We start from the raw sequence: 22033 nt of genomic DNA on the forward strand, positions 1-22033 counted from the left end.
ACTCGCCAACAGGATCCGAGATTTGGGGCAAGTTCTTCAAGGCTGGGAACTTAGTTTTTTCATTTGAAAAACGTTTGACGCAGATTTCTAAAATCCCTCAAATGCATAATCGTGATTTAAACATAACCAGGATTCTTGCTTGATATGGTAGATTTTGCTAAGGGAAGCAATTTGGCAAGTTTTGCACCACCTGTCCCAAGCCCCTTATTGTGTGTACTTAGGGAAATCTACTTGAGCTCTATTTTACTAATTAAAGTACATTTTAGCCCAGGGAAGACTGGAATGGTGGTCCCTGCTAAGACGTACTAAGGTGACAGCACTGTAACATATACCCAGGAAGCTTTTTAAAAGCAAAACCAAGGGGGCGGTCAGCTGAAAGCTACTCCCCAGGGACGATTTGTTTTACGTGGTAACCACTGCCTGAGATCCTGCAGGGCCAGGCAGAAAAGGCTTGTGTTCGTTTTTTCTTTTCAAATTTCAAATTCCTTCACGCCAAAGGCTGGGCTCAAAACAATCCTGTAGGGAACTAAACTGCCTCACCCGTTCGGAGTGTGGAGACACGACTCCGCCTCGTCCACGACCACAAGAGGAAGAAGAAGCTTCAGGGAACCCGGTGAGGCCGGGGCTCCCAACGCCCCAGCCCGGCCCCCACCCGCAGACCTGCGGTGCCTGCCCCCGGGGCCAGCACCACCTCCCGGAGAGTCTTCACCGCTCACACGCGCTGCTACAGGGCCTGGTCGGCGTGTCACGTGACCCGAAGGCGCAGCCAATCAGCGCAGCCCTCTGCGGTATTCAAATCGGCGGCGGGGAAGGCGGGTGTGCAGAGCTCTGTTTCCGCCCGGGCGTCGGGGGCTGCAGGGTAGCCTTTCGCCGCCATGCGGGGCACCGGGCGCTGACAGACCTTCGGGCTCGGTGGGCGGAATGGAGAATCGGAGTGTCCCTCCCGGGCCTTATCGGGCCACTAAGCTGGTAAGACAGCTCGGAGACGAGACTGGCCGGCTGGGGTGATGACGGCCACCGCTTTTATGGGAGAACATGCGTAGTTTTCCCTCCGGCTGGGGGATGGGTCCCAGAGCCCCTTGGGTCACTGAAGAGGTGAATGAGGGGGAATTCACGGGTATCGCGGACCCTTGCAGGACATGCCTACCCCCCTACTCTAAGGGTCTGTACTCCTCTCCCCATTCCTTTGCTCCTGTCGCGTCGCTCCATCCTAAACGACCCCTGTTGTTGGTGGTGTTGGCCGGCCCTGAAACGTCTCGGAATATTGAGTTGTGATGTTGGGGCCACATAAGTTAGATAAGTGGTAGCATAGCTGAATGTGTTATATATAAATCAGATTTCTTGACCTCTAATGTAGAATATTTCAATTAAAAAGTTATATGTTTATACCACCACCACCTTCATGTTCCTGCTACTAACCCCGAATTTGAGCTGTTTGCAAACAATTTGGAAAATTATCTTTTAAAACTGTAGATACATCACAGCATCGTTAAACAAACGATAGACTTAAAGCTTACTTTACTCCATCAGTTCTTTGTTCATTACTGGAATCTTCACATAAGAAATGCTATAATAAATATATAAGCTTTTTCCTACTAAAGTTATTTTACCAGTAAAACTGTTTCCTGCCATGAGTTTTGTTTGGCCTGCATAGTTAATTATGACGCAGGTTCTAGAGTCAGTCATACTTTGGTATGAATGCCTGGGGTTTATCGCTTAGCTATGTGACCTTGGTCAAATTATTAAATCTCTCTATGCTTCATACTCCTTATCTGAAAATGGAAGAGTAATAGTACCTATTCATAGAACTGTGAGAATTAAAGAGAAATAATGAATGTAATGCATAGTCTCTGACATAAATACTACCAGCATATTAATGTTAGTTAAGGTTTAAAAAAACAGAAATAAATACTTTCTTTGTTGAGGACTAAAGGCAGGTTCATTGCAGTTCTCCATTATTCCTTGGTTTCCTATAAATAAGCCAACCAGCCAATGAAGTGCTTTTAGTCAGAAATTGTCACATAAAAATATTATTACAACACTAGAATTAATAAAAAGAAATCAGGGCGTTCCCGTCATGGTGCAGTGGAAACAAATCCGACTAGGAACCATGAGGTTGCGGGTTCAGTCCCTGCCCTCGCTCAGTGGTTTAAGGATCCAGGGTTGCCATGAGCTGTGAGCTGTGAGCAGTGGTTTAGGCCGGTAGCTACAGCTCCGATTCCACCCCTTAGCCTGGGAACCTCCGTATGCTGCAGCCCTAAAAAAAGACAAAAAAATAAAAAATAAAAAAATAAAAATAAATCAGTATGAGATATAAAATTTTCTTTAGTACAAATGTCAAGTGAGTTCATCATGAATTTTAATGATTTAATAAGAAATGAACGAGAGAATTTTCTTTGTCTAATTTGTTTAATTTTTTTTCTTCTTTCCGTTTGCAGTGGAATGAAGTTACTACATCTTTTCGATCAGGAATGCCTCTCAGAAAACACAGGCAACACTTTAAAAAATATGGCAATTGTTTTACAGCAGGAGAAGCAGTGGACTGGCTTTATGACCTATTAAGAAATAATAGCAATTTCGGTCCTGAAGTTACAAGGCAACAGACTATCCAGCTACTGAGAAAATTTCTTAAGAACCATGTAATTGAAGATATCAAAGGAAAATGGGGATCAGAAAATCTTGATGACAACAGTCAGCTATTCAGGTACTAAACAAAGAAATAACTGCAAAAGCAAATTACTTAACAATAAAGTTTAACACCACTTCTGTTATTCTTTTAATAAAACAGCAGCTTCTTCAGGAGAAGTAATATTTTCTGTAATAATCTTACTACTCTCAGTCCAATTGCAAACTTTTGGAAGTTAAAGTTAGTTAAAGATAATTACTGCACAATTCAAACTTCTAAAATAGAAGATAGTATATATAATAAAATAGGGAGTTGGGAGGAAAGAATGAGATAGTGTCACTTTTACATATTCTGAAAGCTTTGTAACATGTCAAGGACAGAACATTATTAACCTTTAGTTTCATAGACTTAAGAATTGCAAGACATTCTCACAGGTTCTTGCCTTTAAGTGACATAATCTAATAATACATGTTATGAGATAAAGAATAGCAAACTTTATATAATAACTAATAAAAGAACTATACTACAAGTTAAAGGGAATATGTATTAAGCATTTATCATGTACCAGAAGCCCTGCTTTATGATTTACATGTCTTCTTTATTTAATTTCTAGAATAGCTAAGCAGGGCAGGTATTAACTCCTTTTTATGGGTGAAAAGGCTGAGACCATGCTTCAAAAAAATCTTAATTCTCTTGATCTGAAATATATTCTAATGTACGCCTTTGTCAGACTAGTAAATACATTTCTTATGTCAGCTCTGTTGTAGCCTCTGTGGGGCCTTTCTGATTCCCTCAGGCTAGCATAGTTGCTTTTTCTCTCATATACCCACAGTTCTTGGCTATATATCCCTTAAATTTTGTCTTTGGATTCTAATTCCCATGCTTTTTTACTCTACAAAATCAGTACTCTTCAAATGAAATGTCATAGAAATTGATTCTTGCTTGTATGTCAAAGATGATTTATGTCATACAAGTAAACTGCAATAAAAAATATATGAATAGTTTATTTTGTATAACACTCTACAAATCTCTCCTCGTTCCACTACTTGTCCATCACCTTTTAAGTTCTTTTGCTTTTGCTCATTCTTCAGTTGTTCCTGTCCTCAAGGTCCTAGGCTTGGGCACTTCACCTCTCTCTGAGCAATCTCATACCATGTCTTCACTTACTTTTCTTATGATTTTCAACTTCCAATCCAAATGCCTCTCCTCCACTTTAGGCCTACTTTTTGCCTGTCAGACAGGCACTTCAAATATAACATGTAGAAAATCACTACCACCTCTTACCCTCTTATATCCATATCTGAATGAAGGGCACTGTCTTCCCTGTAGTTAACATCATTCTTTCCCTTCTCCACTTTAAATATGGTGTATTTATCAAACCACATCTATTGTATTGATTAGTATTCTCCAGTCTATTTACTTCTCTCTTCACTATGAATGTTGTTTATGTTAGATTGTTACTCTCTCACTGGAATTCTGTATCACTCTTTAACTAGTCTCTCTATCTCTAGTCCTTTTACAGTGGTAACAAAACTATGAAGTACTTAAAAATAAGGTTTACCACAAATGTGTAAGACCTTCCTGAAGAAACTTATAAAATTGTATTGAAAGTAATAAGTCGGAGGATATTCTGTTCATGAATGAGAAGTCTTCATATAACAAATAAGTCATTTCTTCCCAAAAAGATGTATAGATTCAGTACATTTTTATTCAAAACCCCCATATAATTTTTTGTAGACTTTAACAAGCATTCTAAAGTTCATTTGGTAGTGTAAAGGTCTGAGTCAATTTTGAGGAATGATGAGGGGAGAACTGCTTTAACCTGACTATTTGGGCTTACTTAAATTTAAATTAAAACAATTAAGTGCTGACAATATAAACCCTTGTATGTATGGAAACTTGGTATGAGTTATACATGAATTAAACACTGAAATATGAAAACAAAATTCTTATGAGAGAATATAAGAAAGTATTTTAAGATAGTGGAATAAGAAAACATTACTGAGGTCACTAAAAACTTATGCAGGAGTTCCCCTCGTGGCTCAGTGGTTAACGAATCTGACTAGGAACCATGAGGTTGAGGGTTCGATCCCTGGCCTTGCTCAGTGGGTTAAGGATCCAGCATTGCCGTAAGTTGTGGTGTAGGTTGCAGATGCAGCTCAGTGTTGCTGTGGTTCTGGTGTAGGCCGGTGGCTATGGCTCCAATTAGACCCCTATCCTGGGAATCTCCATGTGCCACAGGAGCGGCCCTAGAAAAGGCAAAAAGACCAAAAAAAAAAAAAACTTATGCATAAATTTAATGTAAAAAATATAGGGGTATCGCTGGTTGTTTATGTATATTTATTTAAAGTATAAAAACATGAACAAGAAGGAATACATTAACATATACAACAACTATAGGTTAATGATTTCCCTTAGGAAGAGAGAAAGAAATACAATTAACAAAGAATTTCTCCTATTAAAAAAAAAAAAAATGAAACTGGTTGAAAGTTTGTGAGCGCACATTATTTAATTGCATATTATTCTTTAACCAGATTTCCTGCAAATTCTCCACTTAAAACTCTTCCACGAAGGTATCCAGAAGTGAGAAAAAACAGCATAGAGAACTTTTCCAAAGATAAAGATAGTATTTTTAAATTACGAAATTTATCCCGTAGAACTCCTAAAAAGCATGGATTACATTTCTCTCAGGTAAAATATCCCTTTTACTAATCACTAGTTTAAATATAATAGCATGTGCTTATTATTAGAATCAGTAAAAGTGAATGATTCTTTAATATTTGAAGCCACTACTTGAAATCTCTTAACATACATTATGTTCTAAAAATGCAGAGTTTCCTTGTGGTGCAGCAGGTTAAGGATCTGGCATTGTCACTGTGGCAGCTAGGGTTGCTGCTGTGGCATAGGTTCAGTCCCTGGCCCAGAAACTTCCACACATGCGGCCTAAATAGATAAATAAATAAATAAAAATGCATGTGTAAATTTGTTTGGAATTCATAGAAACAAAAACGTTAGGGAGACATACTTGAAATACTATTTGTATAATAAATTAATTTTAGGGTAGTAGGGCAGTTGCAAAACTAAAGCTCTATTACCGTATTATAGTATTTCTTCAAGTGACATTACTCCTCAATGGACTGATACTAATACAATTACTAAATATTAACAGTATTTACATAATTTCAGCATACCATATGAAATCAAAGTAATTCTTTTTTCAGGAAAATACAGAGAAAATGAATCGTGACATGATCAGTGAAGATCAAGAAAACTCAGTTGATAATAGAGAAATAAACCAGAAAGATGTTGAAGAAGTTTGGAGACATGTTGTTCTGATCTAGTAAGCTAAAACTAAGCTATAACCAAGCTCCAGAGGTGTTTAGAATGTTAATTTGATATTTTCATCAAGATATGCAAATGAAGAACAGATTAATTCTCAAAGCTTAGGATTTAAGCTGTATATGTGCTTCTTAATAAGTGCCCTTGCTATAGTTCTAGTACATTAGAATTAGAATGTTTTCAGTATGATTTGCTTTTTCTTTGACTCAAAAGTTGTGGGTATAGTTTGGGATCTATATTAGAATCTTTCAAAGGTTTTAACATGAATATATTTTTAGGCGAATATTATATATAAGCCTTAGAGGTTTGACTTAAGAAAAGAACCAAAATATCCTGAAGGCTTTGTTTGTTTTCCAGCTCTACTCTTACATATTTATATTCTATTCCACTTATTTTATGAAGAATAAAAAGTTTGTATCATTTCTTCTATTTAGCCTGCAAACCATTTTAGGTGTGTCATCCCTGGAAGAAGTCATAAACCCCAAACAAGTAATTCCACAATATATAATGTACAACATGACCAATACAAGTAAGCATGGAGTAGTTATACTACAAGACAAATCAGGTTGGTATCAATAAAAGAAGTTGGATTCATTGTAAACTTGTTAACAAAAGTTGCAGCCATTGTGGAAATAGAGACCAAAACATAGAAAGTAAAATACTTTGAGAAATCACCCAGGGAGACTCTTGTTTTATTAGAGGTGCTGTAATAATCATGGTGGAAAAAAAATTTTTTGAAGTATAGTTGATTTATTCGTTTCAGGTGTACAGCAAAGTGATTCAATTGTGTATGTGCGTACTTCAGATTATTTTCCTTTATAGGTTTTATAAAATATTGAGTTTAGTTCCCTGTACTATGCAGTAGGTTCCTTGTTGGAATAATTTTTAAATGAATATTATTCACACTGTTATTTTAGCTCTTAAGATGGATTCATGCTTGATTTTGTTAAATAGCAGAGTTAAATATCCAAAAGGTATACAGATATAATTAAAACTATTGATTAACCACATTTTACTGAGGGCCTACAATGTTCCAGGCACTGTACTAAAGATTTAATGATGAGCAAGAGGGAAGTGGCCTGTGCCTTCCTGGAACTTAAATAAGTTATACAAAACTTTAAAGGGGTGAAGACATATATGCAAAACCAAAGTAACACAATAAGTCTGAACTCTGAAGAACAGACACTGGCTTTGTATTGTATATATGTTTATATAATGTATTGATATCAGATATAGAAAAATCAGAGAAATGATTCAAGCTTGGTGCATTAGAAAACTTATATTACAGCAAATGTATCAATAAACTTACTCAAAATGTTCACTCATTTTTTCATAATCATTTGCCGTCTATAGAATTAAGTGACATGCATTACTTTGAGTTTCTTTCTGTGGGCAAGAACTTGGAATTTCTAATCATAGGAGCAAAAAAGTAAATATTTAAACTTAAGAGCTATGTTGTATATACATGTTAGCTTTGGACTTATCCCATCTTTCATTATCTAAAATAAGTGTATATAGTCTCATCTAAGCTTTCTAGTCTTTATAACCATTAACTTTTCAAGTCAAGTGTATGTGTAATTTTTGTGTTTGTGTCAGAAAATGACTACATTTATGCAGTGTATTTTACTTAGTGCCAATTGAAAAATTTTAAGCAAGCCTCACTGTGAAGGCACCTTAATATTCAAATATAGCTTGTTTCTATCACAGATGTAACTCAAATCAGTATATCCAAATAGGATAGCTATAGGTAGAACAGAAATGAGGATCAAAGAAAAGATGCTAGTAGTGGATAACAATGAATGTTTATTTTTGAACCCCCTCCAAATAATTAATCCCTGATTTGGGGTTGCTTATTGTCTTATATATTGTGGCAAAGTCAAAATGAAGTTCTCTGTAACTTTTTAAACCTGTATTTTAAAATAATACCTTGAGAGTTCCTCTTGTGGCTCAGCAGGTTAAGGACCTGACATTGTCTCTGAGGATGCAGGTTTGATCCCTGTCCTTGCTCAGTGGGTTGCAGATCCAGAGTTGACACAGGCAGATTCGGCTTGGATCCTGTGTTGCCGTGGCTGTGGCAAAGGCAACAGCTACAGCTCCGATTCAGCCCCTGGCCTGGGAACTTCCACATGCTGTAGATGTGGCCATAAAAAGAAAACAATAAAATAAAATAAAATATTCCCTTGGTCCTATGTCTTGTTAAATATATAATCATTTTAACCCTGGAGGTACATACACATACGTGTGTGTGTATATAAAATACATGTAAATGTATATAATTATATAAGTGAAGTTTTAAGTATACTATCATAAAATTGTATGATTTATTAAACAATATTAATTTTTGTGTGTAGATGACCTTCCTCACTGGGTATTATCTGCCATGAAGTGCCTAGCAAATTGTAAGTTACACAAACTTGTATGTGTTATTTGACAGTATATAACCAGAACCAAGGCATTATTTTTAATCATTTCTAAAAATCCTGATAAAATTAAAGTATATTATTTCTCTTGATGTTTAAGTGAAGATCTAGTAGAACTGATTACATTTCTTTGCATGTGAAGTATGTTTTAGAGCCATTTTTCTATGTAAATAGTGATTTTGTAATCCAAGCCTATCATTTATCTTTCAGTTCTTATAAATCATAAAATTATAGGCTAGAGAATCTCAAAGAATTTTTAATATACATCAGTTGCCTCAGAGAAGGCCAAGGAATTCAAATAGCAACTTGTAAGTAAAGTGACTTATAAGTAGAAAGTTTCAATCAGAAATGAAGCCTTGTAAAACTCACTTCTGTCCCTGCCTTGCCATTGTACACAGATTTAACATTCAGGTGTTTCATGACATACTTCTATTCCATTGGAGTCTATATTAATGAGACTTTTATGTTTATGGAAAAAAATGACCTGTGACTAATCAAATCATTTTTTAGCATTTCTTTTTTCAAGATTTTTCCATAGTGATCAGTGATAATTGATTTTTATAAATTTAAGACCATGGTTCAAGTACAAAATCTGAATTGTTATCAAAATCAATTTTAAAACTGTGCTGAGGGGTATGCTTCTAAATCATCAAAAGCTAAATTATATTTTAATAATTGTGTTACAAATGGATTTTTCTAGTTATAAAATTAGTACTTTTTCAGGATAAGTATATATTCCCTTGTTGTCCACTGGGTGTCAATATGACAAAATAGCAGAATAAATAGCAATAAAGTAAATAATGTTAGTTACAGAAGTTTTTATTTATCAAATCAAAATAAAGGTCATGATCAGAAGCCTAAGATTTTTGAGTTTCTCTTTCTACCTTCCCCCTACCTCACTGCCTTTCTCTCTCATACTTTGGCTCATGATTACAACTCAGCATACTTCCAGGGATTACTCTGATGCCCCATCTTAAGGGATTTGTTTCTTTTTCTTTCTAGTCCATGTTATACATAAATGATACCAAAGATATGATTTACTAGATTCCACTTTAACAACAATATATCTAGTGAGGGGCAATATTGACTTTTATTTAAACTTGTTTGTAATTTAATCCCCCACAATAATCCTGTGACATGTAAGAATCAGTGATCAGTAAATCACTATACCCATTTTTTTCTAGAAAAAAATAAGACTTAGAAAGTATTTTTTTCTAATGCATAAGGAGCTATGTACTCAAACCTATATTCTCTGATTGTAAATTCTATATTTTTAATTCCAGTATTTTCTGTCTTAGAAAACTTTTAATGATTATCAAAATTTTAATCCATTTATTAAGACTATATCTTATATCCTCCTCAGAAAAAAAAAGTCTATTTATTTTGTCCCACATAAAACCTTTGTTAGCCTTTTCTTGAAAGATAACCTAGTGATCTCATATCTGAGTGCCTATTACAGTCATTAGAGAGACTCACCAAAAATTCTGATTAAGTTGATTCAGTATGTCAAGAATCTTTTTTTTTTTTTTTAATTACAACTCAGAAGATTCTTATAGTGAAGATGCCCAAATCAGTTTGGGAACTACTAAATTAGTGAACCAGAAGCAAACGTTTCTAGATCAGTCATTCCTAGTTCACAGGAATTCTGATAGCTCTGGTCTGTATAGAGATTATATTTTTAATAGGTGCATGGCATAATTCTGATTAGTAGTCCATGGACCACACTTTAAATGCTGTTGGATCTCAAGGTCCTAGGACTTGCTCTCACTTTACACTGCTCTAAGTTCCAGCATTAGCTTTGCCACCGGGGACTCTCATCTTTAGCAAGTTTCTCTGAGCTTCAGTTTCCTCATCTGTAACATGAAATCAGAGCTCATTTTTGAAGAAAATACTAACAAGTAGGCATGATTATTTCAGTGATTTTAAGCTAATGGAATAGCAATATAAGGAAATTATTTAAACGTTTAGATTACGCTTTATATCTGGCAAAAATTTAATCAGGGCAAAAGACAATTTGGAAGAATTATTTTCATTGTCCATATTCTGCTTTATAAAATGAATCGTGAAAAAACTCCATTAAAATAAACTTCCCTGATGCTTTTAAAATATATATAAAATTTGCTTTTATATACATTTTCAGGGACATAAATATTAAAATAAAACAAAATGCTAATAATTGCTTGCAGTGATTTCTAGTTAAAAGATGAGAAGAAATGAGATTTTTACAACCCTTTAAAATTTTTGAATTGTGGCAGAATTTGTTTTTAAACATAATTCCTTCATTAAATAAATACAGATTTTATGCTTTTTATAAGGATCTTTAAAACTTATATTTAAACTGAAGTATATTTCACCCTTTTTTTTATTCCTTCTATTCAGGGCCAAGAAGTAATGATATGAATAATCCAACTTATGTTGGATTTGAACGAGATGTATTCAGAACAATTGCAGATTATTTTCTAGATCTTCCTGAACCTCTACTTACCTTTGAATATTATGAATTATTTGTGAACATTTTGGGTACGTATAGATTTTTACTTACTTAAATTTATTGTATTAGCTTCCATAATTTAAAAGATCTAAAAGTATATGTAAATATGAAAGAGGCAGACTCTAAATTATTTTAAAATTCTGGAATACTCTGGTTGCTGTTACGTTTTTTTTCCAGTAATTCAGATATACAATTCCAATATCAATTCTCTACACCATTTGGGTGTCTTAATAATTCAGTTCATTTCTGACAATAACTACCCAGTAAACCCAAACCCCAGAAGTTGAGAATGAAGTCTTTCAGCTCTGATACTAACTACCCAGTACTAGCTAAGACCCCACAGATTATAAGGCTCAGTTCCACAGGATTGCCCTTCATACACCAACTGCAAACTGAGTCCTCAGGTTTACTCCCACTTCTGCCTGGCTAACTACCAAATCAGGGGTGCCCACAACCCACCCCCCTGCCCCTACCGGGTTTAATAATTCACTGCAATGGCTCACAGAATTCTGAAAAGTACTTCACTCAATGATTACCAGTTTATTATAAAGGATATAAGTCAGGTATAGCCAAATGGAAGACATACATGGAGGAAGGCATGGCGGTAAGAGTTATGTGGAGCTTCTGTGTTCTTTCCAGAAATGTCACCCTTCCCAAGCATGTCCAGGTATTCACTAACAAGTAAGCACCCACAGCCATGTTGTTTCAGAGTTTTAACAGGTTTCATTACACAGGCATGGCTGATTAAGTCATTGGTCATTGTTGATTAAGTTCCATCACCACCATCACCAGCTACTCCACCACCCTCTCTGAGGTAGGGCTAAGGATTCAACCATCTAAGCAAGGCCAGCCCTAACTCACCCCATTAGCATAAATTCAGGCTTGCTCAAATAGGCTCATTATTAGTAATAAAAAAAAAAAACTCCTATGACTCTGGAAATTCCATGGATTTTAGGAGCTCTGAACTAGGTACCAAAGACAAAGACAAAATATATGTTTTATTATGCTACAATTGTCTTATAATTAAGAGCTTTCTAATACTTATAGACTGAGAATAGGCATTTTTAATGTATTTGTCTCAATTCATTTAGTTAAATTGTTGAAATAAACTTTACTTTATATCACAAGTTGGAAAACCTCTAGTCAGTCTTGCACTTTGTAACTGAATGTTGCATGTGTCCCATTTAAGTGGCTTCTGAATTAAGCAACTGCTATTTGTACCATACTAACAATATGTACTATAGTGATGCTTTATTTTTTTAACTTTACTGTTGTTTTTGTTTTATTTTTGTCCACTGTCATACAGTTGCATCTAAACTTTTGTTTCATTTCCTGGTAATTGTTTGTGGCTACCTCACAGTTTCAGATAGATCCAGTGGGCTACATAAAATCCAAGATGATCCACAGTCTTCAAAAATCCTTCACTTAAACAGTCTGAATTCCTTCAAATCAACTGAGTGTCTTCTTCTCAGTCTGCTTCATAAAGACAAAAACAAAGAAGAATCAGATACTACTGAAAGACTGCAGATAAGCGATCAAGGATTTCAAGAAAAATATGCTAAGAAAATGCAGCTAGTTAATTTAAAATACAGAAGAGCCAGTGCTAATGACATAATGGGAGGAAGTTGTCATAATTTGATAGGCTTAAGTAGTATGCATGGTCTATGCTCTAATATCAAACCAAGGTGCTATTCATTAGAAGGAATTATAGATTTACCAGGGAATTCAAGTAAAGAGGTCTCCAGTGTCTTCCATCAATCTGTTCTGAACATAGAAGGACAAAATAATAAACATTTCTTAGAATCTAAGACCAAACAGGAATCCTCAGTGAGTCTTCATTCAGAGCAAAGTATTCAAAAGCCACTCTGTGTTGGTTTTAAGAGAACCTCTACTTTGACCATTCAAGACCAAGAGGAGTTATGTAATGGGAAATGCAAGTCAAAACAGCTTTGTAGATCTCAGAGTTTACTTTTAAGAAGTAGTACAAGAAGGAATAGTTATATTAATATGCCAGTGGCTGAAATTATCATGAAACCAAATCTTGGACGAGGCAGCACAAGTGTGCAAACAGCTATGGAAGGTGAACTCCGAGAGTCTAGTACCACAATCAATAAAAGACTCTGCAAAAGTACAATAGAACTTTCAGAAAATTCTTTACCTCCAGCTTCTTCTGTATTGACTGGCACACAAAGTAAGGTTGATGCTTTCAATGCATGTAACATTAACTTTTAGTGTTTACTAACCCTGTTTCGCTTACCTGGCTTTTCTTCTCTGAAATTGCTTTATTTTTTTCCTCTAGAAGGAAAGTTTCTTACTATAGAAGACTTGTCATGGCATAATTAAAATTTATTCTACTTACCTAAAGCACTTATTTTCTCTTCTTTCAATTGCACTTATTCTGAATCACTTTATATGTAATAAGAGAAGGATTTTAATGTTCCAGTGGATTATAAAGAAAATAATAAGTATCCTACCATGCTTGTGAAGAATGTGGAAATTTCTGAGAATAGTTAAAAGAAATAAAATGTTAAAGTATTATTTTGCCTTCTTTATATAACTGTATATGCTGGTAGTATGAAAGCAGCTAATGTCATTGATGATTTTTTTTGGGGGGTGGGTAACTTTGCCTTCTAGGTTTGCTGCAACCTCATTTAGAGAGGATTGCCATCGATGCACTACAGTTGTGTTGTTTGTTACTTCCCCCACCAAATCGTAGAAAGCTTCAACTATTAATGCGCATGATTTCTCGAATGAGTCAGAATGTTGATATGCCCCAACTTCATGATGCAATGGGTACAAGGTCACTGGTAAGTTGATTTCTTAAGGAAAGAGGAAGCCCTGGTTCATAAACAAACAAAAAAGAGAGAAAACCAAACCATCTAAGAGTATTACTCAAGTGATGTCATGGTCTTGAAATCCTAGATTCTTGAGTTAAAAAGTCTCTTGAAAGTCTTTCAGAGATTGTGTAGTGGGAAAGCTGTATTTGATGTGTTGTGTAAATTAAGATAGCTTGTCACTGTGAGCAAGAAGTTGAGAGAAACTACTGTGAAGCAGTCTTAGACTCCATATAAAGATGATGATAGAAGCATTTATATGCAGATATTGATTGGAAATGGACTCTTGAAATAAAATCACTAATATCTCTCTCTCTCTCTGTCTGCATAAAGAGCTGCCACTTTCTCAGAGTGCAGCTGCAATTTATAAGATGCTCGGACAGCAAGGAATCTGGAACTAAGCTCCATTCTAATACTCATTAAGGACAGTTTTTTGATAATGAAAAACCTAATATTAAGAGGAAGAATTAATCTAGAGTAATTTTAGCATCATTTAAAAGTACAGGGAAGTTTGTGTGGGAAGATAGGAGTAAGAAGGAGATAATTTTGGTTTTACACTTTGAGGTTATAGGACATCCAAGTGAAATTCATTCAAGAGAATGTTGGAAATGTGAACCTGGTAAAGGAAGATCAGAGCAGAAGCTGTATTTTTTGGAGAGGTGGTAGTTGAAACTGTGAGAGTAAATGAACTCTACCAAGCTGAGAAAAAAAGAATAAAAAGCTAAGGACTGAATCTTGCAAGAAGATAGGAAAACCTGCTGGGCATGTAGAAATAAAACCAAAAATATATTTTGATTCAATAAATGTGCTCACCATCTTATGTGCAAAATACTTAAAATAGAATTCTGATATTCAGATCACTTTATAATGTGTGTGGATGTGGATGTGCATGTGTGTGCAAGCATACATGCATGTATGTGTCTTATATTTGGTGGGTTACATGGATATGAATGGGAGTAAATTAGTTTTGAAACACAAAATTGACCCCAGGATTTGAAGATCATCATGATCGAAATGAAAAATACATGTATTGATTGTTTTTAAAGACTGATGGAATAAGCATCAAAAACTATTTTCCAGAGTTCCCTTTGTGTCTCAGTGGTAACGAACCCAACTAGAATCCATGAGGATGCGGATTTGATCCCTGGCCTCCCTCAGTGGGTTAAAAATCCCATGTTGCCAAGAGCTGTAGTGTGGGTCACAAACACAGCTCGAATCCCATGTTGCTGTGGCTGTGGTGTAGTCCAGCAGCTGCAGCTCTAGTTCGACCCCTAGCCTGAGAATTTCCATATGCTGCACCTGCAGCCCTAGAAAGCAAAAACAAAAAACTATTTTCCAATTTTGAAAGATAACCACTTATGTAGTATATATGTTATATATTCTCCTACTTTGTGTTTTTATGGGATTAATTTAATGTCACTATTATCTAACAGTCTTTAAGCGCCATATATATGTGGTATTAATGGAACCTATGGTGTTCACTGGTAAAAAGGTGAGAAAATTAAAAAGCTAAGCCTTTTGTAATCGTTGGGAATTTATATTAAGGAAATATTTAACGAATACTTCAGAAAGAATAATAGCCATTCTTATCTTTCTAGTGTAATAAATTACTGTTCTCATTTTTAAGCTGAAGTCTGCTTATCACTTTATCTCAATCCTTTAGCATAATGCTACCTAGAAATTACTGATATTCTAATTTATATAAAACTTTAAGTTTTTAAATTCATATTTCTAGATGATACATACTTTTTCTCGGTGTGTGTTACGCTGTGCTGAAGAGGTAGATCTTGATGAGCTTCTTGCTGCAAGATTAGTTTCTTTCTTGATGGATCATCATCAGGAAATTCTTCAAGTACCCTCCTACTTACAGACTACAGTGGAGGAACATCTTGACTACTTAAGAAGGGGCCACGTATGTATCGTAAGTCTTAAAATTCTCTACATTCAGGGAGTTCCCATCGTGGCGCAGTGGTTAACGAATCCGACTGGGAACCATGAGGTTGCGGGTTCGGTCCCTGCCCTTGCTCAATGGGTTAACGATCCGGCGTTGCCGTGAGCTGTGGTGTAGGTTGCAGACGCGGCTCGGATCCCGCGTTGCTGTGGCTCTGGCGTAGGCCGGTGGCTGCAGCTCCGATTCAACCCCTAGCCTGGGAACCTCCATATGCCACGGGAGCGGCCCAAGAAATAGCAACAACAACAACAACAAAAAGACAAAAGACAAAAAAAAAATTCTCTACATTCAGCCATTGCAAGTGGCGTATGCATCTTAAACTATCGTAAACAAAAAGAGACTGTCAGCTCACATAAATAACCTCTAAAAGAATTATAGACATAATATGGAGATTCAAATAGCAATAGGATTCTTATTTCAATCCTTCCATCCCTAATAGTGATTTTGGTTCTGTATTTGAAAAGTGGCTTCTTCCCATGATGGGGAATAGGGCTGATTAAAGCTCTTGAGTCACAGACTTGCATTTGCAGCCCAAAGAGAAAAAAAGCCATTCCTTCACTTCCAATTTGAAAAGTTCTTGGTATGGACTCAGATTGGTCCACTCTAGGTTAAATGCATATCCTTTGGGTGGCTGAGGGTGAGTGGGTTGAAGAGAACAGCCATGCTCTGAGTAGCTCTACGTAGGTTAGAGAAGACTCTCTTCTTCAAAAAAGGTAAGGATAATTGGAGTTGAATGGGAAGGAACTTTTATAAGAAGAAGAGATGGAATCTAAGCAGCCAAAAACAACAGATGTCTACTATAGTCAGTCTTTGGCTGCCCAGCACATATATTCATGTATCTTCCTGTGTATACCATTCTAATATTACCATGACTTACCATAATTATATCTATGCCCTATAATTTATTTCCATTTCTGCAAATGGTATGGGCTGTGCTCATGCTCTTAGACCTCAAAAATAGTAGATGAGCACTTTATCTAATACTTGTGTGTTATATATTTTATATACATTACATCATGTTTGTCCCATTTTACAGATGAGAAGACAGAGCAGAACAAGCTTAAATAACTTGCTGATGATTATAAAACTAATAGATTGTAGGGCTGGGATTTAGACCCTGCTGATGTATTCCTACCCTGCTACATAATAAAGTTTTCTTAGTGCCGAATGTTTGATGACAAAATAGTAATCAAAAGAACCCTTTACCAAGAAGGAACATGACCAGAATCAATAGATTTGACTGTATCATTTTTTTTACTACAGATTAAAAATCCTAGCGATGTCTTGATTGCTCCTTTGCCAACATATTCATACTGTAAACAGATTAGTGCTCAGGAGTTTGAAGAACAAAAAGTTTCTACCTCTCAAGCTGCAATTGCAGAACTTTTAGAGAATATTATTAAAAACAAGAGTTTGCCTCTAAAGGAGAAAAGGAAAAAACTAAAACAGGTAAGTGAATGAGTAAGTTCTCAGTCATAAATATTTTCTAATATGCTATTGCTAATTGTTATTTAATAACCTTTAGAATCTAATTTCTCATTTTAATATTTTGGATTTTAAGTATCATATATAGGCTGTGTAAGAGTACCTACCTGGTTTTACTCTGTCCTAAAATTTTAATAATAACCAGAATAACAGATACTCTCCTTTATTTCCAGTGTTTTATATGATAATAACATGCATTAGCCTTAGAAAACAATTACAATATTTGGATTATAATACATAGCTTTTAGTGACACATCATTACCATTTAGAATTTTTAACTCTACATCAAAACCCTATAGTCATATGATTCTGGCAAATCCAATTCCAGGTCTGATACACTCAAAGAAATAAAATGTACTAGAACCTTGTGACCTTCATAGTCTTTAACAAATGAGAAGGAAGAACATCTGGAATTTAGGAGAATTAACAGAAAGTTAATGCTGTTAGAGAGAATCCTAGAATGTTAATGCTAACTGGGATCTAAGAACTATTGCAATGCACCTTTCATATGTGACAAAGAAGAGGGGGAAGTGAAAGGATACTGATCTCTGTAATACATCTTTGAGAAGGGCGAAGATGCATAGAATATTGACTAGTGGTCTCAGCTAGAATAATGTTAAATACCTTCTAACCCCTTACCGCGTTTTCAAGTTCCAGAAGGAATATCCCCTGATCTATCAGAAAAGATTTCCCACGTCTGAGAGCGAAGCAGCACTTTTTGATGACAAACCTACAATCAAGCAACCCATGCTAATTTTAAGAAAACCAAAGTTTCGTAGTTTAAGATACTAATTGGATTGAAAATTATGTAATACTTGTGGAACTTTAGTAAGTGGAACCATATCTAAGAATCCAGCTACTAAAAAGGAAGTCTGCCTATTAATAAGGCTTTTCTAAATAAAAGAAATTATGTCAGGAGGTGCCAAAATAGTTTTTATCAGCATGAAACTGCTGAGAAACTTGTGGATCTCAACTGAGAGCAAATAACAATAGGTGATACCAGGTATTTTAACCAGAAATAATCTTTTGTTTTTTATACAATTATCTGAAAAAGCTATCGTGGTGTGTGCTAAAATTTCATTTACTTGAATTTTGAAAACTGACATGTGCTCAAGATTAAGCTGTAATTCTATTTAAAAAACTTATCTGCACATATGCTTATGGATATGAGCTTAAAGAACTAGTTGTTTAGGATTACTTTTGTTTCTAAATCTAAGAATGTGAAGAATATTTGAAAATTCAGTGAGTTAATTTTCAACTGCTAAATATTGCACTCTTGTATATTCTTTTTCTATTTTTGATCTATTTATCTATGTGTGTGTTTAAAATATGTATATATAAGACTTTGGTTTGCCTTAAACATTTATCCTAACTACTTCAGTTATTTTTTTTTTAATTAATATCTTTTTTCATTCTTCATGGATCTACTAGAAGATAGATATGAAAGTAGTATAAGGCAATCGTGTTTATTTAAAAGATATTTATTTAGCAACTACTATGACTATGTGCCTTTTCATTCTTCAAGAAGTGGAGACAATGATGAATAAAACAGAAAAGTCTCTTCCTTAAAAGAGAGATACCTATCAGTTACTTAAAATAAAAATATGCCCCATGAAATCAAGTCATGAAGATTCCTTCAACTGAAGACCGGCCATTTGGATTATGGAACAGTTCTCTAAGCCAGTGTTTTTCAAATTGGTGCATATCAGAATCACCTGGAGACTTTGAAAATAATACATGCTCAGGCCATATATTATACTGATTAAATCAAAATTTTAAAGAATGGCATATAGGCTTTAGTATTTTTTTAAACTCTAGGTGATTTCAATATCCAGCCAACTTTGAGAATCAGTGCCTGAATATTATAAGTAAAAATATTTGAAAATTATATTTTTTATTAGTAAAATATTAGGCTAGTGACACACTGGCTTTATTACTTCCTTGGAAGGAAATGTCAAGTATAAATCCCTCTCAATAGAAGGTTCTCTAAATTTCTGCTTGACTAACGTGGTGCAAACTCGAAGCAGTTTTTCTTCCAAACTTTATGAAAGATTGTTTAATATCTGTTTGTTCGTGCAAAGACATATGTAATGCCTTGGATAGACACTTTTTGTGACTGTTTTGATTTCTCCGTGTAATGTCATTACTGTGGAATGACAATGTCCCTTTTCAAATCAATATTTTTATTAAAATATGAGCAGAAAATAACATCATTTGTCCAGAAATCTTAGCTATAAAAATATTAAACTGAATTACAATTCTTTCCAAAGTATTTGCTGTATACTAAAAGCTTTCCTGTTTAAAGATGTGTAATAATGTGAATTATGTTGTATATTAAGATAAAAATTATTGTTGGTTTTGTAACAATTTAAATTTGGTTTGTATTTATTGATAAATATTAAATATATAAATATAAAGACATAGTAAACTTTTATCTCTATTAGTGTGCATGCAGTTGAGGTTACATTATATAATATAATGTAACACTTTTTTTAATGATGTGAACTCAGAAGTTAAATTTGAATCCTACTTTGCCCTTTATTCCATAACTCTGGGCAGGTTATTTAATTTCTCTAAGTCCCAGTTTTCTTATCTGTGTGATAAAGATTATAAGAGTACCTGTCTTTTAGGATTGTTGTGAGCATTTATTAGAATACTGTATGAGAAGTATTTAGCACAGATTCTGCCATAGAATAAGGATTCTATAAATATTAGCAATTGATACTAGAAACACCTAGAATTATAGCACTAGAAGAGATCTTAGCAAAAATATAGTCCTCTCAATTGCTTTGGGCAGAAAGGAACCAAAACAAAGCATGAACAACTGGTGAGTCTTATTAAACTATTTCTTTAGTTATGAAACAAAGGTTCTGATTGTACATACTGGTTGGAAATATTTGATCTAGTATAAAGGGAAAATTTGATGAGGAAGGGAAGCATGCATGTCTTCAGAAGGAATGTCCTTGAGTATGTGAAAGTATATGAGATGCATTATACAAGTAGAGGGCTGAGCCTTTGGCTAGAGCCTGGATAAATTCCATTCTATCAGAAAAAAGGGCAGCATCTTTAATATCAAATATTGTTGGATTGATTTGATATTGAGTGCTTATAGAAAGTCTCTTCTAATTGCTCTTACTTTCTCATGAAATAAAAACCAAAGCAGCCCCTGGGAGTAAAATGTGGTGGGGAAGATGTTGCAAGTCTGAATGGAGAGGGTGTGGAATAGTCTAGTAAATCTGTGGGAATGCTATGGAAATTATAGTTCTGGTCCCAGAACTTGTTGCCACCAACCAGTCCCAATAGCTTCTGCTAATTGTTGTCATTTAATGATCCCCTTTCCTCATATACTGTCCTGTTATCTAGCACTCAGCAGTGGAAGTACAAAGAACTTCCTACTGACTAGCTTTTTGTCCCTGGGAAACAAACCCTGAGTTTCCTCACCTATAAAATGTGAATAATAACCTCTACGTAACAGAGTTGTTAGAGTTATTAAAAGAGATAATACCTTTAAATCTTGAATTTAGCAAGCCCATGCTCAATTGCTAAGTCCTTTCCTCTTATATTAAAAGATCTCTGCTAATTAGAACTTTTCTTCCAAATCTGTCCTCATATCTCACAATATATTTTCTATTCTTTCAGTGATAATATATTTTACCTCATGTTTGGTAGAATAAAGATACTTCCAGAATTTTATATCCCAGAAGCCTGTATGTACCTCTCCAACTGATACACCACCCTTTGGTTTTGGAGGTAAAGAACATGTGTGTGTATGTGTGTGCATGCAGTGTTATTGTTGAAATGAAACATTTCTAGGAGAGAAATGAAGGACTGCTGGCTTTAATATTAAAGTCTAAATTGAAATAAATTAGGTCAGTTGACTGCAATAAATTTAATAGTGCTAAACACAATAAAGTATAGCAACTAAGAAAATTTTTTTAACTCAGAATCATCTTTTATATTAATTAAGAATCTTATTTTCCAAGAACAGGCATGGGGGGGAGAATGTATAGAACAGCTGTTTTTATTCTCCTGAAAACCTCAGAATGTATACCGAGGAAACACAGAAGGCATAAGACACTTGAAAATAGTGTTGACTTTTGCTCATTATAAAAACAATTTTTGCATCAAAACTTAGCTTTACATATATTAGTTGGTCTCTATGTTACCCTTCCATAAGAACTAGAAAACCAAATACCGAGAAAAGGAAAACAAAGGAGGTAAGCCTTATGATGGTCCCCAGATTACTGTCTGTAAGCAGTTAGTTGCCAGCCCGCACTGCAGGGGCGGGGGGGCAGTCAAAATAAAGTCCAGTGTCTCATTACATTAAGGAGCTAGAGATCAGAGTTCAGGATGACTGAGGAAATTTTTAAAAAAGCAAAACAAAAAACCTTCAGAGATCTGAGTGGTCTAAAGGTTTTGTTGAGTACTAATTGGCATGAGGCAGGATGAAGTAAGTCAGTTGAGTACTAAAAAATAAGACCAAGAAAAGAATGGACTGGAAAGCAGTAAATCAAATAATCCCTGAACCTCACAGATCTTGGAATAGATCATATTCCCATCAGTCAATGTAGAGAGAGCTTCTAATACCTGAGGCCTTGAGTAGTTCTTCAGAAGAATTGTGCTTTGCTAGTGGGGCAAATTTAGCCCTTGAATAAAAAATGCTATAGACTTACCTTAATAAATCTTAAAAACAAGCTTCAAAAGGTTCAAATCACTCTTCAAGTAACTTCTTACATGCCAGAACAAAGCCCAATACTTAAAGAAATACAGTAAAATTCCAGCATTAAACAGTGTAAAAATCACAATGTCTAACATCCAATCAAAAATTACCAGACATGCAAAGAAACAGAAAAAAATATAATCCATAACCAGGCGTAAATGTGATCA

The 22033-nt window shown here is 34.9% G+C and overlaps 1 protein-coding gene across 3 annotated transcripts; it reads left to right on the top strand.

The window, feature by feature from the left end:
• Positions 1-810: 810 nt before the first annotated feature.
• Positions 811-18711, top strand: DEPDC1 (DEP domain containing 1). Of its 3 annotated transcripts, none has more exons than XM_047788685.1 (12): positions 811-969; positions 2439-2704; positions 5161-5317; positions 5848-5966; positions 6400-6530; positions 8317-8364; positions 10765-10905; positions 12237-13067; positions 13511-13683; positions 15446-15631; positions 16925-17110; positions 17798-18711. In XM_047788685.1, the coding sequence occupies exons 1-12, from the start codon at positions 922-924 to the stop codon at positions 17936-17938; spliced, it is 2427 nt and encodes an 808-aa protein (XP_047644641.1). In that variant the 5' UTR covers positions 811-921; the 3' UTR covers positions 17939-18711. The 3 variants fall into 3 exon arrangements, with proteins under 3 accessions (XP_047644641.1, XP_047644642.1, XP_047644643.1); XM_047788686.1 differs by having other exon boundaries at positions 15446-15622; XM_047788687.1 differs by lacking the exon at positions 12237-13067 and having other exon boundaries at positions 15446-15622.
• The last annotated feature ends 3322 nt before the right edge of the window (positions 18712-22033 follow it).

This window comes from Phacochoerus africanus, chromosome 8 (genome assembly GCF_016906955.1).
Source record: "Phacochoerus africanus isolate WHEZ1 chromosome 8, ROS_Pafr_v1, whole genome shotgun sequence".
Taxonomy (NCBI): domain Eukaryota; kingdom Metazoa; phylum Chordata; class Mammalia; order Artiodactyla; family Suidae; genus Phacochoerus; species Phacochoerus africanus.